General features: G+C 38.2%; 2 protein-coding genes across 10 annotated transcripts in view; both read right to left on the minus strand.

Moving 5' to 3' along the window:
- LOC137291609 (roundabout homolog 2-like) overlaps positions 1–27071 on the minus strand; it is a 284596-nt gene that overhangs the window by 79311 nt on the left and 178214 nt on the right. For 4 of the 9 annotated variants that reach the window (XM_067823057.1, XM_067823051.1, XM_067823066.1 and 1 more), the window contains exon 6: positions 752–823. The exons of 1 other annotated variant lie outside the window; for it this stretch is intronic. The gene's annotated coding sequence lies outside the window, so the exon portion shown is untranslated. Of the gene's footprint in view, positions 1–751; positions 933–1476; positions 1742–27071 lie in introns of those variants that run through there. 4 more of the 9 variants (XM_067823043.1, XM_067823028.1, XM_067823009.1 and 1 more) reach the window with 4 other exon arrangements.
- On the minus strand, positions 8684–9175 carry LOC137272714 (acidic leucine-rich nuclear phosphoprotein 32 family member E-like). Its single transcript, XM_067805101.1, has one exon. The coding sequence runs from the start codon at positions 9173–9175 to the stop codon at positions 8684–8686; it is 492 nt and encodes a 163-aa protein (XP_067661202.1).

Raw genomic sequence — 27071 nt, forward strand, 5'->3', positions numbered from 1 at the left:
CACGCTACAACAATGCTGGTGCCCTGATGTGACTAGGGTTGAAAACAGACATGAAGACTTCATATGGCACATAATTCCAAAGACTGAGAGGAGAAATACTTCAGAGGGTCTTAAGGTTTGAAGGTAGTTGGAGAAGACACAACAGATTAACATGTTGCTCAATGGATGTTCAACATTGGTGATGAACATAGGTCAATGAAAATGCTAAATGTTCCTTGTGTTTATCGTCCTTGTTTGAAAAAAGGAGCTGACCATTTATACTCATACTATGGAAGAGATGCATTCGTTTACTGTAGGTGAACAAACTGGAAAATACCTTTTTTTTTCGTGAAGTGTCCTTCCAAATAACTAGCATTATTGATAATAACTAATCATAACAATGCATGAAGCCATGAGAAATATAACAACATTGTTTTGACTCAAACAAATGTACTACTGTCCAAATAACTAGTATTATCAATACTAAATCATTACAAAGAATGGGGCCATTAGCACACAAAAAATAACATTATTTGGGGTTCACAGCATCACACAACCATACTACTGTCCATAGCATTGTCAACATTGAATCATTACAATGAATGAGGCCACAAGAAAAACAACTCTACAACAACACTAAACAACTGTATCGTGACTCCCAACAATAGTACAGCTCGTAAACAACTGTACAACATTATTAGTACTGCCTTAGACAAATACAACCCAAACACAGTGGACAGAAATGTGTAGAGTAAAATGAAAACATTCATACCTTTTCTGCAGAAATCCTTAGAATCACAAAGTAAATCCAAGTGCAATAGTGTTACTCCAAATAGGTAAAACTCTGCTGAAACATAAGAGAAAAGGCCTTGAGTTGATGTCACGTAAAGATCAATCAGTGAACATTGAGGAAAGTGTATCAATTATTGAGGTCTTCCTAGTGTTCTACGCCGTGAGATACGTGAAAGTAAACACAGGTTATTCTCTGTTATTCCACAACGAAGAGTCACCATAATCAATGTTACTGTGTAGATAGGAGGTGTCAGCTCACTGGTCTCTTAGAGTACCAGGCACCGCAATCCACTGATACTGAAATAGATGTGCAATACATGCAATGGACACAAATATCCCAGAACCCTATTTGTTGCCACAGTGGTGCACCAAGTCAGAAATAACTTCAACGAGCATCACAGTATCTCCAATAGTCCACATCTGACTTTTGACGAAGCATGTTCCTGTAAACTCACGCAACGACCACATCCGTCATGACATATTCATGTACATCTTTGTACATGTCCAATAAAACTGATGCCGCAGAAACATGATTCCAGGTTTCCAAGAAACAAAGATCCGAACTGATGCTTCATACATAACCCATACTCCACTGAGGCAGTAGCACAGCGTGACAATGGTTACATTCTGTCATCCTCCTCTAGAGCCATTAAAGGGTCCATGAGGAGTACCCAAACCAAAACAATGATCCACTGACACACTCACATGAAACAAGCCCACACCACGTTCAGCTGGTATCCCAACTGGCACTGACAATTCCGTGATTGATCCAAGAATGTACAGTATATGGTCCGGAGTCTGTTCAAAGCTTGTATCATCCTACAAGTGACCATCAACCAGTAGCATGTCTCTAACCTGATAGCAGCACTGTGTCTCTCTCCCTCACACTGTAATGGCCAACTAAGCTGTGTGCTTGGCGTAACCGACTCTCTCCCTGGCCCTAACAGCCTACAGGCGTGAGGATTCAGCCAGCTAGATTCCCTGCATACAGCCTAGTGGGGCTGCTTTCTGTTAGGCATGAATGAACGATAGAAGAAAGAAGCATTTCCCCCCCACCAGGGCACCTGTCAATCAAGCCTGGGAGCGGGATTGTCTAGTCTCATTAACCAATGAGAATACTCCTAGCAATGATTGACAGGCAAAGAGATAATGAAATGAGAGTGGACTGTCACTTAGGACCTTTGTATAATGAGGTATTGTATAGTAGGGCCCTATAGTGAGGTTTACACTGATTGTCCCTTGGCTGATTTCCTTACGCGCTATAACGAGGGCTCTGTTGATCATTCTTTATTGCAAGATGATACAAGAAATGATGACTTGTGGTCCCCTCAGTAATAAGAGCCGGCATTATTTCACCATTAAGCACCTACTTAAGATAAAACAGTATCTGTCCCCAAAACACAAATAACTATTTCTACAAACCACTGCACTAATTTGTGCATCAGAGCTGATTTACAATGTGAAAACATTCTGTCTTCTGCTGGTACTCCTAGCGAAATTTCACTTTGTAATATAGAAAGTTATTTGTTGTGCAAATGTTCCATGTATACTTACTATATATACTTACTACTGACATCAAGGGAGTATAATGATAGAGAAATGAAACATTTATTCGTAATGTCCAGCTTATTGGTGAATAAATACCCTTAATTCAGTTCTCCATTGCAATGTAATCCTTAATCACCCCTAACTGTCAACAACAGAACTGCTACAGTCACACAGACAAACTACATCCACTCCTACATATTTGTCTTTATATTTTCAATTTTCTAATAATGATGGGTACCCGGCAGGATAAGTCATGTGACCATAACCCTATATATTTAATGTAAGACAGGTTTTACGTAACTTGTTTTTCTACGGCAGCTCATTTCATTGCAAGACATAACCAACACCACAATCAACATATTTATTATTAAATCATTTATTTGAGAGTTCATTCGTCTCAGAATTATTCGTTTCTTATCAGATCTTTAATGTATCAGAACAGTTTACTGCAGCGGTGTATATATAATCCACTACACTTGTCCACCTACCCTGGTTTCTGCTTTATGGAAAAAACAATTCTTAAACCACTATAACCCTCCCCTCACAGGTAGCTTGGGTCTTGCGGGATAATAATGTGTTGTGCTTGGTTTAAACATATTTATTTTTAAAATATTTGAAAAAGAAAGGACAGAATTTTCATAAACTGGATTGGTCAACAAGCTCAAGAGAACCTATGTGCTGTGCTTTGAATGTTTGTGGTATAATCATACGTAGTGTGGAGTTTGGCCATATAGAAATGGACACTTACTATTATTAACACATTTAAAATAATTTGCTTTACAAGATATACTTCGTAGCATCACTACATTTCCACTAAACTAAACAGTCACCTTATACCATACGAATACAAAGTGTGTTAAGTTTCTACTCCTGACCTTGGGAACTATGACTTCTACAACAGCAGGTTACCAAGGTAACTCACAGAATCATAATTTCTTTACAGAATCAATATTTGAAAAGAGCATAAGGATGAGGTATAAAGAGATAGTTTAAGAAGTAGAAAGAGAAATGAAATGATTACCTACTCAGTAACAAGCAAACCTGTTGTAGAGTAGAAAGTGTTACACAATAAGTAGAGGGTCGAGTAGGCTGGACATGGCTGACGTGTCAGAGTAGCTGTTATCCAACGTGTAATTAATTGCCCTGTTACAGTTTGATTGACATAATAAACAGTTTGAACTGACATAATAAAGTCATCAATTGCTAATTTTTAACATCTTGAACACACTAGTGGGAATAATGTGATGTTTATTTTCACATATTTACCCAGAAAATGGACCTATGATGGTATGATGGTATTAAGCAGAAAAAAAATATTCCAAACTTTGCTTTTTACAAGATGAGGGATCTTACTGACCTAAAGAATGGTATGATGGTATTAGGCAGAAAAAAATATTCCAAACTTTGCTTTTCACAAGGTGAGGGATCTTACTGACCTAAAGAATGGTAAAATCAGAGTAAAAAACAAGTTCTGTTTATGTTAAAGACCAAAAAATTACACTGCCTGGTTTTAGATTTAACATACGTTATATTTGGAGTAATGTTACATTTGACCACTTTCTAAATGTATAATTTGTTTTAAATCTTATTTGGTGTGGATTAATAAGACATAAAGACAAAAGCACACCCTGACCTGTGTGGGGTAGTTAAAACTATGAATCTGAAACCTAGGAAACTACAATACCATGAGAAAGTGGTCCAATGTAGCTTAATCCCAAATACAACATACATTAATCGAAAAGCAGAGAGTATCATTTCATTTTTATTGTTGAAATCTTTCACACAATAAAACCTGTGATTTGGGGAGAATTTACCAGCAAATTGAAACCCAACAAAAATAAGAACTAAGCCCCAAGGAACATACATTTCATTGGAAATCAATTGCTACCATGACTAAAACCAACAGTCCAGAGAAACACATTCAAGCTAACTCAACTTGCATGACTGAAATTAACACTGACACTGACAGCCCAAGAGTGACAAGTGACTTGTACATTGCATAATGGACATCAGATGTGCTAGCCAGTCCCACCTCCAATATCTTGTTAGTACCCAGTGGGGGACAACAGCTGTCAGACCCAGTATTACATAATGTAATTCACAACCTAATGTCCCTCACAGGCCTGCATGTAATTTCTGTAGCTTAACTGTCAAATACCTGTGAACATCACTCGGTTATTTGTTCAGTAAATACACTGCAGAGGAAGATTAATCCATGATTGGTAAGAAATCGGTTTTGTAGACTGACAGTTTAACCCGGGCACAAACATTGTCATTTACTTACAGTAGAAACAGAAGGAAATTAGTCATCTCACTAATAGTTGACAGGATGTTGCCGTGTGATAGGTGCGCTCCTGGGTGACATTATTCAATAAAGACTGATGTTTTATGCAAACCGAATGTATGGTGGGAATTAGCTGTGGAGCCAAACATGCTTAACATCTTCATGAACATCTGGTGTTATCACATTCAGTCATGAACCTCATGTTCTCCAATCCCAAAAATATTTATAAATTGATATATACTAACATTATTAACAAAACCTAACTCAACAATTACTAGAGAAAGTACTAAAAGTCTGAACATTGAAATAGGGTCAAACCACATAACATTTACTTCTGTAAATCTGCTTAAGAAATGTGGGAACAAAGGGAACTCAACAAGACTTCTTGACTATTTTAAAACCAGTGAAATGGTTTTTTTTGAGATTTGTCAACATTTTCTGATGAAATGTTTACATGTGTAACTTTGAGATTTTGTATTCAAAAGAAATATTCATAGTATTTCCATTGCCATGTACACACAAATGGAATAATGGAATTTTATGTCAAAATACACTTCATTATAAGTAACTTGTTCGGAAGTAAGTACAGTCGTATACAGCAAGCATAATTTCTGTCGCTGACAAATCTATATTTCTAGGTTGAGTATAGATCCTTTTCATCTTTGCACATGAAATCCAACCTGACATTTTATGGTGTTTCTGCCCTCATGTTCTGCAACATGACATTTTCCTGTATGACTGTATTCTATTATTTAAAACAATTCATAGAAGGCTCACAGTTGAACTGCAGCTGAGACTATATACCAGTCTACAGTCTCTGGTTGCACTAACCAACAGCTATGGCAGTGTAATGGCAGCTATATGAACAATCATTGTAAATTTTGTTAATGTAGCATATAAAAGTACAAGCTTAGACCTTGAAGCTTAAGTGAGTTACTTTAGTTTTACACTACACTCAGCAACAGTCCAGCTATGTGGTGGTGGTTTGTAAATAAACAAGCCTGGACCAGACAACCCAGTGATCAATAGCACGAGCATGGATCTACCTAACTGGGATACTGTTACGTGTGTTAGTCAGTCGCCTCGTAAGGACAAGCCTCGGGTACTGAAAATCAATCCCAACCTGGATTTTCATGGGCTCAAACATAAGAAGTTGAGTTGGCAGTCTGCTGGGTGTATACTCAATATGGAGCTCTCTTTATATTATACCTGAAATGTCCATATGACAGAAAAGTAAAGTTACCTCATGAAAATACACATTTCCATAAAACAAAAAGAAGAATGGGCGATGGATGGCCTAGTGGTTAATGCATTTGTTTATCCCACTGAAGACCTGGGTTTGATTCCTACATGGATGCAATGTGTGAAGCCCATTTCTGGTGGCTCCTGCCATGATACTGCTGGAGTATTGCTAAAAGCAGTGTAACACTAAAACTAAACAGAACATATTGCTAAAAGCAGTGTAACACTAAAACTAAACAGAACATATTGCTAAAAGCAGTGTAACACTAAAACTAAACAGAACAATGTTTTATTTCAGGCCTGAGCAATGTACACTTGTCACAACATCAAAGATTTGAGTTGTCTCCAGTAATATCATCCCCAGGGTCAGGGAGACAATAAAATTAATTGCATAAACCATTACGCCATATGTCACGAATATCATTAAGCAGGTCAAGGGGATGATATTGACATGGGACGCATGAAATTGACAGATTCATCAATATACATATCGTAGTTTGACACTACCTTCACTGCAGGAAATAAGATAGTTGGTGCATAAATGAATATCACCATCCACTACTCGACATGTAGAACCAGTGACAGATTATCTAACAGACCCGACTATATCCATGATTAAGACCTGCTTAACAAATGCCTTATTTGGAGTTGAGCACAGATGACATATTACTGAGAGCGGCATTAACAAACAAATAACCGTGAAATCTGATGCCTCCTGCAGAGATACTTGACACCTTAATAAAACTATTATCTGGATAAGTACAATTATTATGACTGTATAAATGTGTATTTCATTTGCTTTTTGAACATGCCTATGCCAATGAATGAATAAAAAGGTTTGAAATAAAACAACAGTAGATTATTTATAAACATGCTCATTTAATGAAAATGATGTTATTGAAACAAATGGAAATGATTTCTTTAACAAATTTGGAAAATCTTAAACTGACATTGTGTCTGTGAAATGAACACATCTCATACAAATAATTCTTTAAATCATCTTTATAATACACAATAAAAAGGAGATCAAATACCATCTTAAGGCTGGACAGATGTGACGTTGGGATATATGTAAAATCAATCTTGAAGTTACAAACATCACAGCATTAGAAAAAGACGTAGATTAAGGAATGATTAAGAAATAAACTAAACATCCCCTAAAAGTGTCCACAAAACTTTTCTTTGATGTTTGAGTACCAGTATAAACATTGGTTTTGTTTGTTTCCGGGTCAGGACGACTGATGTAACAAATAGTACCATACTGAATAAAACATACGTTTTCATTTTAGTATTTTTACGGTTAATGAACAAAAAGCATGTGAATATTTCATAACAATGGTGTATGTTTCAAGGCCATTGGTGGTGCATTTCTGTATCAGGTAAAAATTGCTCAATACATTCATTCTTGCATGACATAAATAACGATGAATTTTGTAGTATGTGCACTCAGTCCTGTACATGCAGCTTGCAATGAAGATGATTAAACAGCACCACAAACAACTTTCACCAATACTACACCTTCTACAGATTACAGTATAAAAGAGTGACCGATAATAATGACAACTGAACGATACAAATCAAAATATCTTCCAAAATAGTCTATAAAACTTTCTATGTTTAATTCAAAAATAAATTTCTCCAGGATATGAGCGACAATATTGTCATCCATGACAACTCAATATAATTATAAATCAAACAATGACTGAATATAGTTAAATAATTAATCAACTGACAGTACCAAGAATATTAATTCTAACCTACTTCAATTATTAACCTTAGATCATACCATTCTGTCCCTATAAATAGATAAATATCAGCATGCTCTACTAGTTCCATGCCTGATCTGAAGAAGCTTGACTTATTCTGAAAACATTTAATTAACGATTCATAAATTCTACACATCCTGTATTGTGATAACCAATGATTTCATTGATTTCAACCATCTCTCTTGTAACACTTCATTTTCACCTGTATTTCCTATTGTGTTACGAATTAAGTATCAATCAGTCGCTCAGATGACACTCAGATGTAGACAGTACAAAGCCATCTCATAAGTGAAATTAGTCTCAACAAGATCTTTTCATCATGTTAACTCTTTACAAATATTCTAGAAATCCTTCAGCTCACCATATGACATTTTGAATGCAAGCCACAAAAGAGTTACTGATAAGTTCCAAATTGGATAATGCCAAATGACTGCCCCTAAAGAAGGTATTCATTGTTTAGTGGACATTGTTTATTTGTGGCGAAGGTGAACATTGTGTTGCTGTCAGATGGTATAGGCTCGGTGAGAGTCACGTACCTACTAACCACCCAACCATATGTTGATGTAAGCTTCTTACCACGACCAGGACAAAGCTTGGTGGATTAAACAGACTTTCTACAAAAATACATCCATAGGAGAAGAGAGGGAGATTTCACCTGCCAACAGGCCCAGGCCCCTGTGGAACCAGACATGCTTCGGAGCATGAAATCAGCCACAAAGAGAATTATAGTCTTGTATCAACAATCTATCGAACATCCAAATATCATTGTCTGGCCAAAAATAATAGTGAGTAGGGAGGTGAAATAGGATGAAAATATAGATTTCTGTTCAGTTCTCATTATGATATCCATTTCTCGTCGTCATCATCATCATCATCATCATCATCATCATCATCATCATCATATCATCATCCTCATCAACACTATTGTTATCATCACTGTCGTCATCATCGTCGCCATCATAATCATAGTCTTCATCATCATATGTAAATTCTAACAAAACACCCCATACACTGCTACATCTGTCTTTCATCATCATCATCTGTATATTCTAACAAAAGATCACTTATGCTGTTACATATGTCTTTCATCATCATCGTCATTGTCATCGTCATCATCATCATCATCATCATACGTAAATTCTAACAAAACATCACTTACGCTACTACATCTGTGTCTTTCATCATCATCGTCATCATCATCATCGTCGTCATCGTCATACGTAAATTCTAACAAAACATCACTTACACTACTACATCTGGGTCTTTCAGCATCATCGTCATCATCATCATCATCGTCGTCATTGTCATACGTAAATTCTAACAAAACATCACTTACACTACTACATCTGTGTCTTTCAGCATCATCGTCATCATCATCATCATCGTCGTCATCGTCATACGTAAATTCTAACAAAACATCACTTACACTACTACATCTGTGTCTTTCATCATCATCGTCATCATCATCCTCTGTATATTCTAACAGAACATCACTTATACTTCTACGTCTGTGTTTCTTCTTCAAAACACGCCTGCATCTTTTGATTCCTTCTTGTGATTCCATGTATTGATGTTCATTTGAAATTCTGACATGCTGATACGTGACACAGATACGGGGACCAAGCCCGGTCACCGCCTCTTACCCAGACAGCAAAATCACTGGCGTCAAACGGAGTCAAGTCCACTGTGAAAGTTTTGCACCAAATTACACAAAGACATATCTCGGGGCAGTTGAAAAACTGGAACAATGGATCCCACATGCATTCCTAGTTAGGATAACAAAATGAATAGGCCCGGACTGTTGAGGGATGAATTGGAGACTCTATTGATTGGGACTGGTGTTTTTAGTGGACATTTAATAGAAAGAATTGTCCATAGTGTTTCCTGTATCTGTAGGATTACTGCCTCAGGTGTTGGTTTAGGTTGTGACACCTCCTTGGTCAAAGTGTCCTTCACGGTGCCGATATTGTTGAGGAACGCAACTGCTAATTACACTGTTTTGTGGCGTGGTAATGAGCTGTGATGAAGCAACTGTTGTCTGATTGACACACTACATGGCAATGCTTTTGTCCCCGCCTTTCATCGTGCAAATAGAGATAGTTGTACTCTGTGAAAGGCTTTGATGGCAATGCATTAACACATTTTTCAGGAAAAGGACAGACTCGACAGATATTTTACGAAGTAGATGAATCCTCAAAAGATTCCTCCTTGGGCAAGTCACAGAGACATGCTAGAAGGAAAGAAGCAGTTTATTTTTTAAAAATAATATCAAAATCCAATAAGAAGAGGTCCAAAAGTAGAAAATGATGGCTCAAGCCTCTAAGCCATGTCTATGCCATGGCCACTTCAGAGAGCCCTACATCCAGAACAATGTGGGAAGGATTAATCGTGTCCAACACTTGCCCGTGAAGTAGCATAGCCAGGGTATATGTGGATATTGGACACGACAGACGTATTTCACCCCTATAGCTTCAACTTGATCCCTTCCCTGCTGTCATGGATTAAAACATTTGCGATCACAGCAACATGATATTGTCGTCTGACTAAAGGAAGAAATGCGACAATTTGTCATTGTCGCGATGAGGTTTAGTCTTCAACACTGGAATCTGAAACCATGCGAGGTGTGACTGGTGCGAAAATCCATCCTTGGAAGCGGTCATTCATACGTTCACTTCTTTAAAATTAATTCTCACATCTAGTATTAGCAAGTGATCTCTCATTCAATACTGTACAGTTCCTAAGAGGAGTTCTGCTGAGGTTGTATGAGACAAAATAGCCACAATCTGACAAATACCTTACTTAATATATTTTTGGTCTGTCCAGTTGGTTTGAACGTTTCCTTGTCAAAATGCCTCTTGTGCTCCTAAAACATTCTTTTGCCAAAAGGGGTGGCCTTGTGGTTAAAGCATCCACTTGTCATGTGATGCCCATTTCTGGGCTCTCTTGATATTGCTGGAATATTGTTAAACTCACTCACTCACTCACTCATTTTTTTCCCAAGAAAACTGCATATACATTCAACATTTATGAAGGTTTGGATCCATTTGTACAAATGTATAAACAAACATATCCACTAACAAATTTTACACACTTGGAATCCTCTTATTTTGTACAATCTATGATCAGTGAAATAGACATGTGACTTTGATCTCACTATTGGACATCTGACTGACAGTTATGTGTGAAACTGTGTTATATACAATATGGCCTCAATGGTTATTATTCAGGCAGTTCTTCAGCAAAACAGCTAGTAAAGAAACTCTCACTCATGTCAAACATGAAAAACACTGCTCCCGTATTAATAATTTTTCTTTAGTTTTTCTGCCAAAATAAGAAACAATCATTTTCTGAAAAATGAAAAAAAATATTGAAACAAAAAAATTATTCATTAACATGACAGTCCAAAAGCAGCAGCAGAACTTACAGTGTTACAGGCTAATCTACCTCGGCTGGCTGACATCACAACATGCACACTTCAGTTGAGTTTGTTTCTTTACATGTTTTGAGTAGTATAGCAGACTACTGGTGACCATGCCCGTGTCCTTGAGAAACGGAGAAAGCAAACCACAAAATCCTGATGTACTACGTTCCTATCAACTATTAGCCAATATAACTCATTTCCTTGTAATCGGTGAAGTCACAAAGATGTCGACAATAACCCAGCATACATTTATCACAGTCTTCAAAGTATGGAGATGAAAGCTGATTGCCACACATGGCCCAGTCACGATACAGGACCCAGTTTTAATCTTGCATCTTAAAAGGACTTTGAGTAACAGAGTGATCATGAGAGGCTGACAACCAGAGAGCGGACTGACAGCAGTTTACAATGCTGGTCCCTAGTTTTTCCCCATCTGTCAGCCTCTAACACAAGCAAAGCTTACCTCAGCATTACAATGAGAGATGTAAACTTTTCATGTGAAACTGTAAAGCTGTGATGCAATGGGTTTGATATTTTCCACTGTACCATACAAATGGTCAATACAAGGTCCTTCTGTCTCACAGGCCCCGAACCACATTAGTTTCTTCTCCCTCTCACTCTTCTGCAACAGTAAAGCCTTACATGGAGCAAGTCTAGATTTCCTCAGGTTCTGAATCTCCAATCTTACTGTTCTCGGTCTAAATTTCTTAAGCTCTCTTAGCACTAGATAGTGGTAAGTGCAATACATTAACATTAACTGAGGACCATCTTAGCCATAAGAGAGCTTTGAAAATCTAGGACCATTTCGAGAGATAATAAGCCCTTACAACAACTGAAGCAATATTTTCACAAAACTACCATTTCTGAGTTTAATATCAATTTCAGTTCATTCTAGGAAATGTATTTTCTCAATTTGAGTAAAAACTCTAACTTGAGTTAAAACGTTTGTTTCGAGAAATCAGGGCCTGGTGTTAACACATCAAGATATTACTGGAATCAGCCTAAAACCATACTCACTCCTTGTGGATATTTACAAATTGTAAATGTATTGTAAACATCATCTTTCCAAAGTTGTAAATGTACTGGAAACATCATCTTTACAAAATGTTTACAAGCTTGTAAATGTGAACTTTTTTCCCAGTGATATACTGGAGCTCCTTTTCAATTTAAGTCAAATTATTTGTTTCTATGAATATTAGATATTTTCAGAGATTCAATCTTCCATGTCCTGAACTTGAGCTTTCATGTTATAAAAAATCTTGTTTTGTTTGCTGTAGTATTTTCAGTGGTTCAACAAGGGGCATCCACATGTACTCTGTGTGTGTGTGCAAAATGATCTATACTGACCTGCATGTTTTTCTAATACCTTCGCCCATTAACTAGCGGTCAGTGAGATCTACGACATGCAAGACGTCCAGGGCATAAATCTCCCTCCTCCCCCTGACATTAATGGCTGTCTTTATGAGGGGCCATGATGGGTCTACCACAGCCAGGCTTCTTATTCAGGATGGCTGGACTGGAAGGACCGATCTGGTGATTTAACTTGGGGGGGAGAAATAGTGTTCTAAAAATTTCCCATGTAAATCTAGCTGATCAGGTGAGCTATCTCAAGATGTGTGGCTGAGGAGTGTGTGTGAGCATGTGTGCGAGTGCATGTGTGTGTGTGTGTCTGGGGTGTGTGTGGAGAAATTGTGTTACAAAATATTTAACATATAAATCTAGCTGATCAGGTGAGCAAACATTGTCAAAGGACAATCAGTTATCTTGTTAAGCAAAAAATAATCACAAATAAATGTCTCTGACACTTGCTAAATGCAGCGTTAAACTAAAGTCACTCACTCAGACACTACTCACCCCATAACCTTGTGCATATTGTAATCTCTGATAATCTCTTAACAGCCAATTAGTTTAAGTACTTTCGGTTAAAACGCATCCAAAAAGGAGTTCTCTGGAAGAAGTGTCACAATTGGCATGAAATCTGATTAAATATTTGAATTAATGAGTCTGACCTTTTTTGTTTACAACTGACAGTCTGCCAGCCATAAATTCAAATTTTAGACATCTTGCATTTCCAATATGACATTTGAAGACATTCTGAAACCAAACTATTCTAAGAATGTCATTACTCTGAGAGTTCATTTACTGGACTACAATATTATCACGACCCTGAATGATCAACAAGCCTTGTATCCTCTATTCGATCACTGTGAACTCTAAATAACATCAGTGGCCTTGAGTTATCACCCTTGCTCTACACAGAAGCTTGAAAACATCAATTAATTCATCCACCGTCATAATATCCCAGAAATTACTGCCATGACATTTTAATAATCATTGCAAGTCGACACAATGACTACAGCCTCATTCAGAGAAAGGCAACAAACTGTTCATTTGCATAAACTATGTCAGTTAACATAAATATGTGATTTAGGACGATCGACCGGTTAAGAGAATGAAAACCACAACATCGGCAAAAACATATACCAAACAGCAAAAGAAACGGAATGCTGTTATTTTTTTCAAGTTCGTAAATTGAAGATATAAACATGAACTCTTATTTTATGACATTTCTTTTTCTGTTCAGTATATGTGATTACAGGGGTAAATACAGCTTTTAGGGGAGGGTGGGGAGGGTAGGGGAGGAGAAGGGTGTGTGTGTGTGAGCAAGAGTCTTGAAAAAGGAGAGGTTCACACTTCATTTTCAATGAGTTTCAATGGTCATTTAATAAACTTTCAGGACAAAAGTGGGGCTGCTCACCCCTGCACACGTCTCCATCCAACCCCCTGGATCCACTCATGGGTTATGTGAGCATCTTGTGGTACACGTTTTACAGACATTTGTACATACTACAGTTAAAAAAAACACACAACCAATATCTATAACAAAACATTCAACTTTGAAAGAAACACCCAAATCAGACAAGTCATAGATCTTTTGAAATGATTTCAAAGAATAATTTGTCAAACATTGTTTGTGACAAATGAGGCAAAAATATCTCAACTGGAAGATGTCATCTGGGACCACAAAGAAAAGCAACAATGTGACTTGATGAAAAAAACCCCCAGACAAACATGAAGTTTTCATGTTTTACAAAACAGTATAAATAATAGGCAAAAACAATCAGTTGTCAAAATGGAAATATTGCCCGTACAAACAGAAGAACAACTTCTTTTTAAAACAAATCAAGTTGATCCATTAAACTCGTTAAAGAATTCAGGCCCCAAGTGAAAATAAAAATGCTGTATGAAAGGCCATAAAAATATACCACTTACTGCACATGAAAACAGACATTTTTGATATTTCATAGCATTGTGAAAGGACACGACAAAAGACAGGAAATATATTCTGGATTTCCTTCAAGGGAATATATCATCATAGATCAAGAGAATGGAAAAAATCAAGTGTCAACAGTCATAGCTCCAAGCTAGACTCATCAGACAAAGCTTATCAAGATTCATTCCTCAAAATAAGACAATTGTCTGTAGCCTCAAATCTGTTGCCATGGCAAATTATCTCACAGCTTTGAAAATTCCCCCTCCAAATCCCTCCAGCATTGATTTGAACTTCCCCCTGAGAAGTAGATAGTTGACATGATATACAAACTGACCTTACCTTGCAGTACTGAATCGCTAATAAATTGCCATAAAAATCACGCACTGCCCCAAGGCAGTGTGTTCTCCTGAAATACATTATTAATGATATGAGATGATTGTTAAAGGAGCTGTCTGTTCTTCGTTGGCTGATATTATGTCACAAAAATCAAACGATGTGTGTAAGTATTGGAAATTAAACTTTAGAAGTGCGGTACATGAGAGATTAACAGCCTGGCATGGTCTACTTCATATTGATGGGATTATTTATAACTGATGCATACTCGCCTTGGATCATGAGCTGAAACGCTGAGATCCTGTGCTGCTATAAATGGCTATTCGGAAGTGAGCGAATAAAGACATAGCAGCTATTACTTTTTCTAATAACTGATCAAAGTGTCTGTATCTATTTCAGACACTAAACATCAAACTATTGAAGTTATTCACCTGAAAATTTGATTTTTTGCAAGATACCAAAGCCTGCAAATTAAGCATTTTTCTTCAAGATTGAATGAGTGAGTTTAGTTTTACACTGCTTTTGGAAATACTAACATTTCAGCAATATCACAGGAAGGGACACCAGAAATGGGCTTCACACATTATACCCATGTGGGGAATTGAACCCAGTATGATGAGCGAACACTTTAACTACTAGGCTACCCCACCGCTCTTTTAGCAGGGTAAAGAAATTGTAAGATGATAATAAATTAAAGGAATATATTTTATATTACAAGATAAATTCCTGGATGCAACATGGCTGCAATATCCATTATCTCAAAGTTCATTAAAACGTATCTTCAGTCATTGTTCTGCAATGTAATTTATACCACAGTAGGAAGTATATAGCTCGGATAAAGATATACAATTAGACATTTCATATACCAGCCACTGTTCTCTGTTATAGAAGATTATGCCTCCTTTATGATATTAGCTTTAATGTCCCAGTACTCTCGTCATCTGTAAGCTATACAACTGTTTAATATGGATCTATATATCCTTGCCAATGTAGAGTGGGCAACATAACCTCGTGTATTTTTTCCAAGCTATGAAAGAAGAGGGAATTCACAACATTAACTTGGAAGACTTTCAGCTGGCCATTATCAGGCCATTTTATGACCTCAGTCTGTAGACCACCCCAAAGCTGCCGATTGGAATGTGATAAGACAGAGTAAAAAACAAACATTTCAATTAAAGAAAAAAGCTTTAAACAATTGTGTTTAAAGAAGCAACAAATTACTTCATTTATTTTCACAGTTTTATGACCATTGTAACGTTTATAAAGTATCAAGTATGTGTTTGAGTACTGGCAGTTTACCAGAAGGTAGTATCTCCAGCCAAGAAAATTTCTGCTTCATCACTGGGATTACTGATAACATGAGCGTTGTCATACGTAGGGCATTGTCATACATAGGGCATTGTCATACATAGGCAACATAATGAATATAGCATACATCTACAGAGACAACTGTGTTCATCACATGACACAGAGATACCAACCCCAAAGTGTTGCAAATAGTAGTTTCAATGTTAAAAATTCATAGTTTGACCATATAATTAGTAGTCAAACTAAATAAACAAAATAATGATGGATTTTGAGAAAAAAATGAATAATATTATGGTCAAATCGTTAAATTATTTCTGCAGGAACTTAATGTGTCAAATCGCACAGGTATTGAATTCAGCTTTGCTAAAATTACATTTGTTACTTGCAATCATTCCAGTTCAAATATGTCATTATATATGAAGAATGGAAGGTATGTGAAGTCCAAAAATGTATTTCACTGTTGAAAATATATGTTTTTGTCTTATATCTGAATTTTAATGCATTTTTTTCAAATTTCGTAGGATTTCTAGTGGAATTGTATTGGTGTAGTTTGAAATGAAAATTTGTCGCGACTACAATAAAATCGTAGAGGTTGGCATATCTGCATGACAGTTCCAGTTCCACTAGCTTCATTTCATTTGCTGCACTGAATAAACATTTTTGTAATGAGAAACATGAAAATTCTAATAGAAACATTTGCAAATACATCACACAATGTTTTCCCATTCCCTTTGAAAAAGAATAATCCATACAACAGTAGGAAAAGTCTTAATAGAAACATTTGCATATATACCACAATATATATTTTTCTCTTCACTTTGAAAAAGATTAATCATACATGTTCATAAACTTCATCATTTCCAAAAATTGTTTTATGGTTCAAGATGCTGTTAGGCACTTTCAGCAAGGAAAATATTATTTGAAATAATATCGGATCTGATCCTCAAAATCTCAAGGATTTAGAGTATTCATCTCAATTCGAACACTAACTTGCCATCTGACACCCACTCCATGAGGTTACATTTTGTTCTTCATTACTTCCCTTTGAACGGAGCCCTGTAAAGAACTCACACAAAAAGTCATAAATTTTAATTTCCCACTGAGTGCCTGCCGGGAAGCATTCTCAAAATATATGTCATCTCTAAGACGCTTTGACTCTTTGCCAGAGGAGACCTATTTTTCTTGACTTATCACCCTTGAGAGGAAAAAAAGGGAGGCTACTCCCACTCGAACAAGCTTGAAAGTTGGCATTTCTCTTCCAGATGACATCCGTCTTTACATCACCTCAAAGCCATTCATATACTGACACGGAATGTAGAAACTTGTATAGGGAAATGTTACAGTCAAACAAGAAGATGTTTTTCATGACTAGAACCAGCATTGAGTTGGACTTGAGTTTATCACAGACCCACAAACTCAGGCCTTTTTGTTTCAATAATTATTCAAGCAAGCAGCACAACTCTACTCTGGTTATCATCAACACAAAGGTGGAAGGAAAGAAAGCCTTTTCTTCAGACACATTCTCAAAGATACTCTTCCTCAATGCAGTTTTAAAAAAAAATCTCATTTTTTTCAGACCAATTACACATCACAAAACATTGGTAGTGTAGGTCGAAATGCATTCCATTCTTCCAAAATGACTACAAAGCCACATGCTGGGTTTCAGGGGCATAAACCGTGTTCCCAAAGAGGGTCAATGTTTCAGCAGCAGGGCAGTGATAAGGCAGATGAGAAACTGATGTACCTAGTAGGTTTGACAGCAAATTACTGAAGAGGGTCGACCAATTACATCCACTTTGTCTGGCAATAAACCTGAATTTGGTGACACACTGCTTCAGCTGGTTTTCTCCATTGCCCAATGTAACTAGACCAGCATTTCCTGGCGGTGAATGTGTTTTTAGACAGAAAAGATCCTTTGGGGGGTAAAATTGTCTCCTTACTTTGTGTACTTCTGCCCCATTGCCAATTTATGTTTTATTTATGTGCCATCAGACCTGACTTTTACTTCGCCTGGAAAATGAAAAGAGCTGAAGATAATTGCGACCACACATGATATATAATGGATGAAGCTCCTGTAACTGGATACTAAACCTTTCTTTATTGACTTTCCAAAAGAAAAGAATGTCTTGTGTCAAAGCAGTACATAAGAATCTTAAAGTCATTTCAAACTATCACTGATTAATTAATTATTTCTTTTCAGTTTGTGAACCTTAAGAAACAACAGAAGAAATTTTAACAGAAATTATCAAGCAGTTCATCATATTGTACGGATAAGCATATGATCTGTTTACAATTAACTTTGCTGACCTAAGGAAGATCACAAAGAGAATAGAATTAGGTAGAAGGACAAGCCCACATACACATTTCGGTCCATATCTGTGACTGACAGCCCATCCTTGAAGACGAGGAACACTATTTGATGTCTTGTAATACTAATTTTGATGTAATGCATTCACTGTTTGATTCCTTGCTCTCAAAATATGTATTTTCGAAGATCTACCAGGAAAATATTAGGCACCTTTTAAAAGAAAATGAACAAGGTAAAGGAAATATTTTTTATTGTCTAACGCCACACTCAGTAATATTCCAGCTAGATAGCACTAGTTTGTAAATAATCAATAATCTGGACCAGTTAATCGAGTGATCAACAGCATGAGCATCAATAGGATACAATGACATGTGAACTAAGACTGAGAGCCTGACCACCTGATACCCACCTCTTCCAAGCATGGATTGTTGAGCAATTCTAACTCAGTCGGTCAGGAAAAGAAATAATTTACTTTCATACATTCAACTTCAAGCCAACCTGAAAAACTTATAAATAAACATGGGTCAGAGCCAAATTCATGTGTTGTCATGTAATACAATGGTACAAATGTACCATAAATATATTGAATTCTTGTGAGATGGCAGCTGAGTGAGTGAGTGAGTTTGGTTATATGTCGCTTTCAGCAACATTCGTGCAATATTACGGACAACCAAAATGGCCTTCACATACTGAACCCATGTGGGGAATCAAACTCGGGTCTTTGACGTGACAAGCAAACACTTCAACCATTAGGCTACAACACCACCGCTTAACATGACAGGTATAAGAAATACACTGCTGATATATATATGTAAACTGGCCACTTGAGACAAACCTGCCCCCATGGCGGCGTCACATTAGTAACGATCAGCAGGTTATAATGTAGCCATAATGGTATACACACCTACTGGCACTGGTGGCCAGCTGACAACTCTGGGGCCATGTGGCCTAGTTCCACAGCCAGAAACTGGACCCTGCCAATAACACTTGGCATGCCCTTTAGCCAGATGGGGCCAAGGCTATCATTTACTCTTCCTGCAGGAATTGGTCACTTCAGAGGCTGCAATGGTCACTTTGGTGATGACCCCTGGGGTAGAAATGCTGATAAGTCCCTAGGATGGTTAAAAATGTGTCCATATCATTGCAGCCTAAATAGGAACTTGTCAGTTTGTTTTGGTTTCAATTCACTATCTAGAGCAGCTTCAGAACAAGATGAAGATGACCTTTGATGAGATAAATGAAATAGTAAGCCCACTCTAAATGTGTTGAAACTCTGATGGCGAACTGATAAATGAAGTCTTTCACATTTGGCTTGTTTTCAAACCATGTGATTATAACAGATATTTCATACATCATAACAGTAACTGAAATGACCCACAAATGACAAGAACTTCAGCCATGCGTGTCAAGGGGTGTTAGCCTGGTGGTCAAAGTGTTTACTCGTCAAGACCCAGGTTTGATTCCACACAAGTAGTGTAAGTCTGGTGCCCATATTACTTATACTACTCACACATGGGAGCAATGTGTGAAGGCCATTTGTGGTGTCCCCCACCATGATATTGCTGGAATATTGCAAAAAGTGGCATAAACCTCACTTACTCTCTCACATGCTGCACTCACTCACTAGCCTACAGACTGACAAGATGACCTCTGAAAATTTTCTATTCACAAAGGAAATTGAAACAAACAATCAAAACCTCTGTCCAAAATGTTTGCGCCAAATCAAACATTTACACACACTATGTTCCTATTTCAAAGCATGAATGACGCCTTATCTAAAGAAGTACACTATATGCAGAATCAGCAATAAGACTAGATACTATCCCAGAGGGACACAGAACCACTAAACCTGACCACACTGACCTTAAACCTAGGAGGTATGTCCATCATGGGCTTTCAGTAATACAATCATCACATATAGATATTGTTTTCATACAGCCAGTGAATTGATGGAGAATGTCAATCAAGTTACCTCCAGTGCTGGCCAATGGATTGGCAGTGAGAGGACCCCCCTGAGACAAGACCGGTGGCCAGCTCTGACACCAGTCACTTGTGAGACTCATGCAGAGTGGACAGATACCGCATCCCAGGAGGAGACAGCAAGTATGTAGCATCCAAATAAGAAACCATGGGGGCCAAAGATAATGCTCCCATGGGTATTGTTGCCTTCCAGGATGAGTACTGTTAGCAGACTGCACTGGTATGAACCACACACTTGGGAACCTTGTTTAGTTTTTACAGATACGAAAAATATCCTCATCTCCACTTCAGATGTCCACTTCAGATGTCAACTTTGATTGTTGAGACATGAATGACAACAGGTCATGTGACCTGACCATGCTGATGATAAGAGTTGGTGTATACATGCACCATTCAAAGATAGCCTGATATTAGTGCTGAAGGGGTTCCCCTGGCACAGGTACTGCTGATAAGTACCCCAGGTACCCTAAACAAAGTCAAACTTCAGAAACATACCCATCTTGGATTGCAGAACATGGACATTGCCAGTGGGTTCATATATTCAACTGAAACCATTTGTGGTTCTCCCCATTCAACTGCTTTTAAGTGATACTGTTCACTGTGAAATTATCGTTACGATGTATGGTTATGTGTTATATAACACAATCAATATATCTAATACAACAGTATGGCAGTTGCAATCAAGAAAATTGCACAGCACAGAATGGAATCTCCCAAAGTTACATTTTTGGATTTGGATTTTATCTAGAATATATACTGAAACCTACCAAGGGTACACATCTGTAGCACCCATGCCATCAAAGACAATAGAACAATATCACTTCATACTGTGTTCTCTATTTTCTAGATTTCTCTATCTAGATACTGGGCTATCATACTGTGGAATATTGATGAGCATGCTGTCAAACCATATGCATACACTGAGCTTATCAATTTATTTCAATAGTTAGATGCAGGACTGTTAAATAGAGCAGTATTGCAGTTGGTGTTCAACAAACAAATCCAATCTCATCTGGTAACATATCACAGACTCACTAATATTCTTTTATATTAAAATCATTGAAAATCATAAAGGAGGAATCTACTACTAAATAATGCATTCAAATATGACAAGTTTATCCAGTCCCAAGATTTCAGTTTCATCAGGATTTCTCGGCATATTTTGTCAAAGTTTCCATATGTCCATGTGTGGATCCATATCTGGATCATCGGTCTGTGATCACAGATCTACTCTTTTGAGACCATAGCTGCTGCCATAGTGATCCATCAAGCCCTTGAGAACATCCTCCTGCCATTGCCTCCCTAGGGTCAAGCAGACTGTCAAGACTTAGCCATGTGCTGTAGCTGACAAATGCACCTTCCTGGGTTGAAGACTACCAGAGGTGACCTCTCACCTTGTCTGCAACCTCTTGGCCTTGAACTCCAACTTTCATCAGGTCCAGGCTGCAGAAGTGGCCATTCCAGTGCAGTGCGATTGTTTGATTTGGGGCCATTTTGTACAAGCGATCAGACACAAAGAAAATAAAAAGATGTGGCCTGGACTATAAATCTTCAGGTTTGTCATCTGCCATGATGGCTGCCAGAGGATAGAGGGCTTAATCGATTGGGATTGTTGATGTGCTAATTCAGATAAAAGAGCCACTTGAACATTTGTAAACACCAATCATTCATGGCAGGTCCATGCTAAGTGATTCCATGTCACAAACGGCATGTCGCAGAAGGGAAAATTGTCAGATTAATACCAGTTCTCACTGGTGTTTACATGCAACCAGCACAGACCTGCAGGTAACAGACTGGATCAATGGGAAAACATTTATTACACCAACTCGCGCAGAAATCACGTTGATTGACCACTGTTTTCATGCCAGTGAAGTGAGGCGGTGCTGGTATCTGAGGAATGTGCACCTCGCTACCCTAGGTATTTGTTTGCCCTGTGTTTTCTCAACCTCTGCATGGAACTTGCATACACCTAACATTTCACCTGTACAATGATTTTCTCGTTAAGTTCCTGTATTACCAAAACTATGTGCCTGATAACAACCATTAACATACGGTAATCCTGAGGAACACACGCTATTGTACAAACAGCAGAATCTATGGTGTATGGGGCAATGAAGGAGGCTGATAATATGTTTACCATTTTTGTGACTGAAGGTCATGGCATCAATTACATAGATACTTATGCACTCTTGGGTAATGTTGATAAATCTCCAGGTTTTGTTGTCAAGACTGATGGTATGTCACTATCTACCTTGTCATACCATTGGTGTTGGTGGTGTACTTCAGATGTGTTTCTTCACAGGATGTACTTTCATAGCATGGACAATAGTGTGTACTTTCACAGTTTGTACTTTCACTGTGTTCACTTCATAGTGTGCTCTTTCATAATGTCTGTACTTTCATAGTGTGAACTTTCATAGTGTGTACTTCATAGTTTGTACTTCATAGTGTGTACTTTCATAGTGTGTACTTCCATAGTGTGTACTTCAACTGTGTGTACTTCATGAGTGTACTTCATCAAGACGTACTTCATGAGTGTATTCGATCAAGGTGTACTTCACGAGTGTACTTCAGCAAGGTGTACTTCATCAGTGCACTTCATCCAGATGTACTTCATGAGTGTATTTGAACAAGGTGTACTTCACGAGTGTACTTCAGCAAGGTGTACTTCATCAGTGCAATTCGTCCAGATGTACTTCATGAGTGTATTTGAACAAGGTGTACTTCACGAGTGTACTTCAGCAAGGTGTACTTCATCAGTGCAATTCGTCCAGATGTACTTCATGAGTGTATTTGAACAAGGTGTACTTCACGAGTGTACTTCAGCAAGGTGTACTTCATCAGTGCAATTCGTCCAGATGTACTTCATGAGTGTATTTGATCAAGGTGTACTTCATGAGTGTATTTGATCAAGGTGTACTTCATGAGTGTATTTGATCAAGGTGTACTTCACGAGTGTACTTCAGTAAGGTGTACTTCATGAGCGCACTTCATCCAGATGTACTTCATGAGTGTATTTGAACAAGGTGTACTTCACGAGTGTACTTCAGCAAGGTGTACTTCAAGAGTGCACTTCATCCAGATGTACTTCATGAGTGTATTTGATCAAGGTGTACTTCACTAGTGTACTTCAGCAAGGTGTACTTCATCAGTGCAATTCGTCCAGATGTACTTCATGAGTGTATTTGAACAAGGTGTACTTCACGAGTGTACTTCAGCAAGGTGTACTTCATCAGTGCAATTCGTCCAGATGTACTTCATGAGTGTATTTGAACAAGGTGTACTTCACGAGTGTACTTCAGCAAGGTGTACTTCATCAGTGCAATTCGTCCAGATGTACTTCATGAGTGTATTTGAACAAGGTGTACTTCACGAGTGTACTTCAGCAAGGTGTACTTCATCAGTGCAATTCGTCCAGATGTACTTCATGAGTGTATTTGAACAAGGTGTACTTCACGAGTGTACTTCAGCAAGGTGTACTTCATCAGTGCAATTCGTCCAGATGTACTTCATGAGTGTATTTGAACAAGGTGTACTTCACGAGTGTACTTCAGCAAGGTGTACTTCATCAGTGCAATTCGTCCAGATGTACTTCATGAGTGTATTTGAACAAGGTGTACTTCACGAGTGTACTTCAGCAAGGTGTACTTCATCAGTGCAATTCGTCCAGATGTACTTCATGAGTGTATTTGATCAAGGTGTACTTCATGAGTGTATTTGATCAAGGTGTACTTCATGAGTGTACTTCAGTAAGGTGTACTTCATGAGCGCACTTCATCCAGATGTACTTCATGAGTGTATTTGATCAAGGTGTACTTCACGAGTGTACTTCAGCAAGGTGTACTTCATCAGTGCAATTCGTCCAGATGTACTTCATGAGTGTATTTGATCAAGGTGTACTTCATGAGTGTATTTGATCAAGGTGTACTTCATGAGTGTACTTCAGTAAGGTGTACTTCATGAGCGCACTTCATCCAGATGTACTTCATGAGTGTATTTGAACAAGGTGTACTTCACGAGTGTACTTCAGCAAGGTGTACTTCAAGAGTGCACTTCATCCAGATGTACTTCATGAGTGTATTTGATCAAGGTGTACTTCACTAGTGTACTTCAGCAAGGTGTACTTCACGAGTGTACTTCAGCAGTGTGCACTTTGTGAGTGTAGCAGTAGTCCTTCTCCAGTGTGTGTACACTCATCAAGTGATGAACTCCTGTCTGGTGGCCCCCCCTAGTCCCACACATCAAACACCAACACTGCAAGGCAGCCAGGTATGGTGTGACTTCATGCAGTAAATCCTGGACAGATCCATAGTCTCCTACCTTGAAACACTAGCTGCCTGCAGGATCCCCGGCTGAGCTGTGTTTAATTGGAGATCACCATCCTTATCATCCTTGGAACAACTACAACACAAAAACATCAACAAATCCCCATGTCAAATGTTTCAGATTTAGCCTGGGCCCCAATCTGACCTGCCAATGACTTCATCAGACATTTATACAAGTCTACAGGATCCTGGCAAGACCACCCACAACATGTTTAGTTAGCTATTGTCTGCTGTGAGCAGGCTTTACACTGTTGCAGGGATTTATTGGTCATGCTTCACAGTTTACAGCCAGCAGATAACGGAGACTCTTCTCCTGGAACAACACTAAGGTTCCGTTTTAATCTTTCTCTTATTATCTGCTGTGAAATATAACCTTTTCTAAGGCTCATCCATAGCTTCAACACTTACTTATCATTAAACATAACTGCTGTTTTCTAATGACTTTGGGTATGGGTGGGCTGAGGTCTCAGGTGCCTTAGTTGTGTCCCTTGCTATTGTCAGGATCAGATATTCAAACATATTCTGTGACTAACATCACTTACTTCCTCCCATCATTAAGCTTTCATGCTGTGATAGAACTAAAATACCATCAAGTCCCATTTCATTGTAATGATCTGTATATGATCCACATCTGAGTATTGTCTCTGTCACCTGGATATAGTGTCGATCTCCAGTAAATACACCATCTGTAGAGGTATTGTGAGGACACAAGGTTGGGGGTTTCATCTCAAGGCATTGAATACCATACAAAGATAGTACTTCTTGCTACCCTGCCTGAGACTTGGCATTAAGGAATAACACAAACACTGGCCACCTCTTGCATCAGGATACTGCGTCTGGATTGGTTATGCATATTAAGAGTGAGCTGGGTTTATGCCACTTCAAGCAATATTCACAGAAGGGGACTCCACATTGTACCCATGTGTTGAACTGAACTCAGGTTTTTTGAATGACAAGCGAACACTTTAACCACAAGGCTAACATACCACCCAATGGGAGGGCTGAAACTGAATCCACTGTTCCAAAATGGCAGGAAAAAGGAATACACTGTGGATAAGCCTTGTCTGCTAGGACTGAAGCATAGTATCTCAGTGGACTGGCACAATACAACTGTCATTAGTGTGGACTACTTGATTCTAACAGATACATCCAGCATCCAGACACACAAACAAGACATGTTAGAAGTGCAACTTCCATTAGTCACTGCCAAAATGTAGCAGTATTTCAATCCTCTTGTATGCAGGGACTCAAGGAATCTTCTTCACACTTTGCATCCAAAACCTTCAGCAAGACGAGCACTTTAACCACTAGGACACCTCACTGCTCATTCTTTCACTCATAAAGAACTGAGCGACTAAGTTTAGTTTTAACCCGCCTTTATCAATATTCCAGCAGCATCATGGCAAGGAACACCAGAAATGGGCTTCACACGTTGTACCCATGTGGGGATTCAAACCCGAGTCTTTGGCATGACAAGCCAATACTTGAACCACTAGGCCTCTCTACCACCCCCTCCATCACCCCCTCCACCACCCCCACTTACAATGGGTATCAATCAGGACACTGCTGATTGAAAACAACCTGATCAGAGTCAAAAGATGAGATTCTCAGCGCATGTCAGTCGCCCACTAGAACATTCCTCATCACCAGAACATTCCTCAATCAACAAAAGACTTCTGTCTGTCAACCGTCAGACACACGACAACCAGCCTCAACACACCAAGACTTCAATACTTGTTGACATATTTCGGGAGAGCTGCAAATTGGTTTACAAATAGCTCAAACTGTAATATTTGCAGTCTGCATTGAGTCCAAATTGGAGCTCTAACAAAACATGGCATTACATGGTTTTGTTTTGGTCAAACATAATCCAATCTCTGCTCAAGCTGTTTTCTCTTTATAGGCTTTGGTTGTCTTGTTGTTTCAGGGTTAATCAGGATGGGGAATTAACAAAGTGCTAACCAAATTGCTGCTGTACACCAGGACTTGTGGTAAACAGGCTTCTGCTTGTTTCCATACCCTTTATGCCGCTTCCAATTAGGATCTGACATGAAAGTGATTTTCTCGGACAAGCATCGGCTTAAAACAGCAATTATCAACCAACGCCTTTGTAAGATTCTGTGAAGTGGAGAGCCGCAGAAAACGTGATGAAAGAAAAATGGTCAAATTGTGCTCGTGCACTGAGCTCTGTTTCCAAACGAAAAAAAAAGAATGGTCTGTGGTGCATCCGCAGACGAAAAAGGATCCACATGTTTCTAAGAAAATTATCCATGGAGAAAAACACTCCAAGCTTCCAGAGATTATTCCAGTAAGAAGAATTAGGGGATTGTGACCGTATGATGCGTTTACAAAATGTGTTTGCTGTATGTACATGGTTGAAGACATAGATCATATTTCTGGATTATTGAAGCTCTACACAAGTCAATTATTTCTCATTGCAAACGTTCACATTCCTCCGTAAACAAATGTGACTTTTTTGGCGAATATAATCTGCTAATCAAGAACTAGCTG

This window comes from Haliotis asinina, chromosome 1 (assembly GCF_037392515.1).
Source record: "Haliotis asinina isolate JCU_RB_2024 chromosome 1, JCU_Hal_asi_v2, whole genome shotgun sequence".
Classification (NCBI taxonomy): domain Eukaryota; kingdom Metazoa; phylum Mollusca; class Gastropoda; order Lepetellida; family Haliotidae; genus Haliotis; species Haliotis asinina.